This window comes from Hydra vulgaris, chromosome 09, assembly GCF_038396675.1.
Source record: "Hydra vulgaris chromosome 09, alternate assembly HydraT2T_AEP".
NCBI classification, from domain to species: Eukaryota; Metazoa; Cnidaria; class Hydrozoa; order Anthoathecata; family Hydridae; genus Hydra; species Hydra vulgaris.
Window position 1 is genome coordinate 59,340,946 of NC_088928.1, and position 6,555 is coordinate 59,347,500.

At 23.8% G+C, this 6,555-nt stretch overlaps 1 protein-coding gene across 1 annotated transcript in view; it reads left to right on the forward strand.

The window, feature by feature from the left end:
- The first annotated feature begins 514 nt into the window (after positions 1-514).
- LOC105845068 (lysM and putative peptidoglycan-binding domain-containing protein 2) overlaps positions 515-6,555 on the forward strand; it is a 19,300-nt gene continuing 13,259 nt past the window's right edge. The window contains exon 1 of the mRNA XM_065806198.1: positions 515-743. Coding sequence (XP_065662270.1) covers positions 591-743 — 153 coding nt within the window. The 5' untranslated portion in view covers positions 515-590. The remainder of the gene's footprint in view (positions 744-6,555) is intronic.

Below are 6,555 nucleotides of genomic sequence, written 5' to 3' on the forward strand. Positions count from 1 at the left end.
ATCATCATCATCATCATCATCATCATCATCATCATCATTATCATCATTATTATTATTATTATTATTGTTATTATTATAATAATAATAATAATGAAATAATAATAAAAGCACTAAATCATTAAAAGTTCGAACCAATTGTTAAATAATAATTGCTAATTAATAGAAAATCATGAATTAAATTTAACAGTTATTAACATTAACAGTAATTAACAGTGATTTTGACAAAAAAAAAGTTAGCTTACAGTATTTTTTTTTTTTTTTTTTGCATTAACTCTAATCTGATTCTTTACCATTCTTATGAATGGAAAGCTTTCTTAATCAATTTTTATGAACATGGACAATCAAAATAAATAAATACAGTCATTAAAAATAGTTATATTAAAATAAATATTGAAAAAGTTATCAAAATTTTTATGTTATAAATCTTTTATTACTATATTTTACTTGCATATTCTCAAACTTATATTTTTGCTAACAAAATATTATAATAAATAATTTATAAAAAGTGAGAGTTTTAGCTTTGTTAACTTATTGTCTTTTCTAGCTGCTAGAATAAAATAAATATAGAAGGAAAATATGGTGTTTTGGTTATGAGTTTAAGCAATTCTATTCAATCCCAACGCAGATATGGATCAACATCTGTTAGAGGTGCTATGCTATCTGTAACTAATTCAGATTTGTTTGTTCACAAAGTTGAATCATCAGACACTCTTCAAGGATTAGCAATTAAATATGGTGTAACAGTGAGTAATTTTTTATCTTTTATCTTTAAACAAGACTAAACAATTCTTATTTAAAGATTGGTACAGGCCGATATCAACTCTAAATTTTAATTTTTTCCCTTATTTTTATTCAACTAAAAATAGGTATTATATGGTTTTTTTCAAATATAATGTTAACGGTCAATTTTCATGTTTTTAAAAGCAATTCATAAGTTTCGCAAAATAAAAATATCAAGAGGAGGAACATCTGGCAGAACTTTTATTTTTACATTAAATTTATATTTCTTGATTTTAAACTTATCTCTTTGTATAGTTTGGATCCTTAAGTCTTTTGTGCTTTTCTAAATTATAAAAAGTGCTTTGTTGCTAAATTATAAAAAATGCTTTTCTAAATTATAAAAAGACACTAAAAAGAAGGGAGCTTCTGATAAAAATCTGTTCAAAAATTACTTAAAGGTTTAGTGGTTGCAGATATATTATAAGCATAACTTATGTACGTGCAATACGTGCATTTTAATAATGTGTTCTATCTAGTACAAAAACAGTAGATTTAAAAATTTTTTGAATAAAAAATATTTTAAGGGGTCCCTCAAGACCCTCAAATATTTAATGGGTCCCTAATATTTTCAAAAAAAAAAATATTTTAAAAATATGTCAACCTGGTACTCAAATGAAGCGAAATTATATAAAAATTTCAAAAATAATATAGATTTCAAATATAGAATTGTTATTTTTGGTTTTATTACATGAAAAATTACATTTTTTAACAAAAAACAAAAAAATGCATTTTTTATGTATTTTTATGACAATTTAGATAAATAAGTTAAGATTTTTCCAAATTAAATATTATTTTTGAAATTTTTATATAATTTTGCTTCATTTGAGTACAAGGTTGACATACTTTTAAAAAACTTTTTTTTTAAAAATATTTTTTTTTTTTTTTTTTTTTAGGTTATTCACCTCCCCAAGGCCCGAGGGGGGCCACTACAGTCGAGGAGGCTACTCATATTTTTTTTTGTGTTTTTTATTTTTTTTAATTTTTTTTTTTTAGTTGTTATTCGTGGTGCAACCCTCTCTCAACTCTTTAACTCCGAAACACGAACCTTGCCGAGCAAGGCCGCTGCTATTAGGGACTCATTAAATATTCGAGGGTCTTGAGGGACCCCTTAAAATATTTTTTATTCAAAAAAGTTTTAAATCTAGTGTTTTTGTATTAGATAGAACACATTAAGGGGGTCGCTGCATATATTTTTCAAAAACGTTGTTTTTTGGGACACCCTAATATATATATATATATATATATATATATATATATATATATATATATATATATATATATATATATATATATATATATATCAGAAATAGAGTTGACATTCAGCATTGCCAACCTAACTGTCGAACACATACTAACTACAATGTAAAATAGTTAACAGGGCTCAATTTAATAGTCAGACATCAGACATTATCTGGCTAAAACCTCAGATTGTCTGATCAATTTAAAAAATAGTTAATTTTTTAAGAAAAATTTTTTTTGATACTAGTCAATTTACAATTTTCAAGACGGAAATTTAGTTTTTAAAACTACTTTATTTTTTTGGAAAACACTTTTTGCGTTACCATTAAATAAAATATTTAAAAAAAGTACTGTCACAGGTTTATTATGTCAAAGGTGGATCATTTTCTAGTCCAATTACTATAGTTTTTATTAGTTTTATATTCTTGATTTTGAATAATGGCAGTCTTGTTTATTGTTACTTTTATAAAAGAACGGGCGTGATGGAAATGTTGATGCGATTCTTAAAAACATTAAATCACTAAAAACCTTGAAAGTCATTCAAAAAAAAAATCATAAATTTTGTGGTTTAAAAGTTGCATAAGTTTTCAACTAATATTAATATAACGATAAGTTTTAAACTACTGATATTTGATAAACTTTAATACTGATTTTTTATTTTTTAAAAGTTTTTTATTTTTTAATCGTTAATGTTTAGCTCTAACTTATGGTGTTTGTTTTGTTTTTATTTTATATTTAAAAAAACAATGTTAAAGTGTCTAATAGTTTCAAATCTTTAAAATTATCATAAAAATACTTACCTACTGAAATAAATTTAAATATAACATTTAATTTACACATAATGCGTTTGTTTCAAACAATCATTATAATTAATTTTTGATTTTATTTAAAGCCTTCGCGGAAAATAAAAATTTTAAAAAAGAATGACAATTAAAAGTTATTCATTATACAACAAAACAGCTGTCATCAAATTGTCAAAAAAAAAAAACATCACTAAACTATACAATATTGAATTGAAACTATTTTTTTAGGAAAAAAAAAAAATCTGCGATGAAATATATATTCTAAATAAGAAAAGAAATTTCACTAGATTAATGTTAAGTAAGCTGAATAAGATGACACAAATTTCAATTGCATAACTTGGTTCCATAAAACCTTAAAAATTATATTTTAAAAATTTGATCGGACACTGTCTGACCCAAACAAGTTTTGACTGGACATTTTGTCCGGAACATTATAAAAAAGTTAAATTGAGCCCTGAGTTTGTAAAATGTAGAATGTAAAATTTAGTTTCAAAGGAATTTTAAATAGTTTTGCAATATTTATTAAAGAATTTTTCTTCTTCTCATCTGCTAACTAATTCATTAAGTAAAATATTAATCTCTTATCATATGTTTAAATTTTTTCGGAGCCAATGAAAGCATTAAAAAAATAAATAAATAGAAAAGTGTTTTTTTTAAGAGAATTTTTGACTTATGTATTTAAAATTCTTTGTTTCTTATTAATTCAATATAGTATAAAGTTCTTTTGATGTAATCTATATATGACTTTGGTAACTAAAATCTGTCTATTAATTGTTTATAATTTATATTGAAAATATTATATTAGATACATAAAAAAAAATAATAATAATAAGTTGTGATAAAGAAACAAAAGATTATGTTAAGAATAAGATTGTTTTAAGAAATAAATAATAAAGAAATGTAATCTTTTTCAAATCCCAAATTTAGGTTATACTAAAAATTTTTTAGTAATTTAATATATTTTTGTAATTTAATATATTTTTCGTTTGTTTCAATGTGGTATATTTTTGATCAGGTAGCTAAGATAATTTTTTTTAAATTCTATTAATATTCTATAAGCCAATTCTCTGACAAAAAAAACGAGGTCTTATTTGTAAATGTTTACCAATTAGTTTTTATTTTATATCCTTTCCATTGATTATGATCTAAATTTTTTATTTTATGCACAGTCATATAGCAGTTTTTAACTTAGTTGAAAAAGGTTTAAATAAATTTGTTTTTATTTGAATTACTTTGTTTAGAGTTTAATTGTAAATAAAATAATTAAAATAAAACTTAATTAAATTTTAAATTAAATAGTTGAGATAAAAATGATGAAACAAAGGTTTTTATTGATTTCTAAGTAAAATTAGAAAGTAAAAAAAAAGCAATGGAAAATTTTTTTATTCAAATCCTTAGTAAAACAATAAAAACAGAAAAACAAACATTTTATTATTATTATTTTTCAACCCTTCCATCAAGGTTTCAAGCAACCACTATTATAGTTGGAAGTTACTGGAAAAGAAAAGATGAAGTTTATAGAGCAAGATAACGATTGACAGACGGCTTAAAAGGTTACAAATTATATGAATCAGGAAAGCAAAAAAAGGAAGCAAATTCCAAAGAACTGATGTTCAATGAAAAAAACTAGAGGAATAAGATTTCTTGGAGCACTTAGGAACAGCCACAGAAAAAGAATGAGACTTGATTGAATGACTAGTAACACAAGAATTAATTTTAGTAGATGGTACAACAGGCGCTAGCTCTTTAGAGCAGTGCCCATTATAGAATTAGTAAAAAAGAGAAAGAAGCAACATTGCGACGATGCAATAATGGTTGGAGGTTGGCTGCAAGAGTAGGTCCAACTATGTTTACATTATATTTTTTCATCTTGTCTAAAAGAGAATAGGCATCATTGGAAGATTCGCCCCAGATATGGCAACAGTATTCCATACAAGGGTGGATTTGAGATTCATAGAAATAAAGAATATAATCTGAAGTAAGAAAGTGTCGAGCACAATAAAGAGATGCAACCTTAGCAGATGCTAATTTTGCAACAGATTTGATATATAGTTTCCAAGAAAGATCAGATGTAAAAGTTAATCCTAGAAGATGAAGTAGATAAGTCACCGAATACATCACTTTTCAAAAATATAGGAAGATCTAAATTATTGTGGTAACGATTGGCTGAAAAAAAATGGGTTTTATCTGAATTAAAGTTCACCAGCCACTGTGAGCCTCATGCTGTAGCAGAAGTGAGATCCTTTTCAAGCTCAAATGCCCCCTCCAAGTAATCAGAGAGTGTGATATCAAGACAAAGAATAAATGGTAGTATCATCAGCAAACAATGCCACCTTAGATAAAAGAATATCTGGAAGATCCTTAATGTAAATTGATAAGAGTATAGAGCCAAGAATAAAAGCTTGAGGAACCCCTGAATTTACAGGATATGAAGAAGAGTACTGTCCATCGAAGACAACTTTTATACTACGATTGGATATATATATACATATACATATATATATATATATATATATATATATATATATATATATATATATATATATATATATATATATATATATTTATATATATATATATATATATATATATATATCAGGGCTTGAATTAACACAAAAAAATCTAATAGCGAAAGAAAAATTTTTTTTATCAACCATCATCCATGGTGCCACTCTGTGGTAAAGGAGGGGGGCGTTAGTATAAAATTGTATTTTTCCAACACTAGTTCATAATTGTTATTTTTTTAAATATAATATCTGTCCTATTTAAATATTAACTTCTTGTTTGGTGAAGTTTAAAATAGTGTAGTTTACTGTTATAATTTACAACTTAAGTTATAATTTAAAGTTTAAGTTGCAGTTATAGTGCAATGAATAAGTTAAAATGCAATTAGCCAGTAAAGTATTTAATACTATTATGATATTACTTTTAGTAATTGTTTTTTCTTTAATATGATCCTTAAAAATGTAAAACGCAAATATTACAATATTTAAACCACTTTAATTAGTTGTAGAAAATTATACAATACGTTTATGCTGACCATAAAACGTGTTATTTTTGAAAATTATTGAATTGTTCTTGTAAAAAGCTATAAAACAACAATAAAAACAATATCACAAGCTCAAAAACAATTTTGTGACACTATTTGTGTTGCTGGGTTATAAAGTTAAGTTTTTATAAAATTAATAACATAAAATGCGTTTAAAATAAAACAAATTAAATAAATAGAAATGTTTCATTAAAAATAAAAATGCATAAGTATGCATATCGTAGCCCAAACAAGTATGGTCACAACTAAAAAACATTAGATACCACATTTTTCATAATTTATTACCATTTCTAATCTAAGTATAATAAACGTACTATTAAAAAATTAAATATAAATAATTTTTTCATTCAATTGTTTTTTTAGTTAATGTTTTCATTCAATTTTTTTGTTCAATTTTTTCGTTCAAATTGTTTTGAAATAAAAAGTGAGAAAAAAGTTTGGTTTAATAAATCGATTAGTTTTTTATTTATTTTTTTCGTTAAGTTTAAGTATATGCTTAAATTATTTTTTTGGGAAAAATTTACCTTGAACAGAAGTAAAATTATTTTTTTTTTAAATTTAAATTTTTTATAATTTAATTTTTGGTTTAATGTTTGCAATAGAATGTTTTCTGCTTTAAAAACTATTTTCAAGAAACAAAAAAAAGTTTACTATTCAAAATGTTTACAAAGTTGAATAAAATTT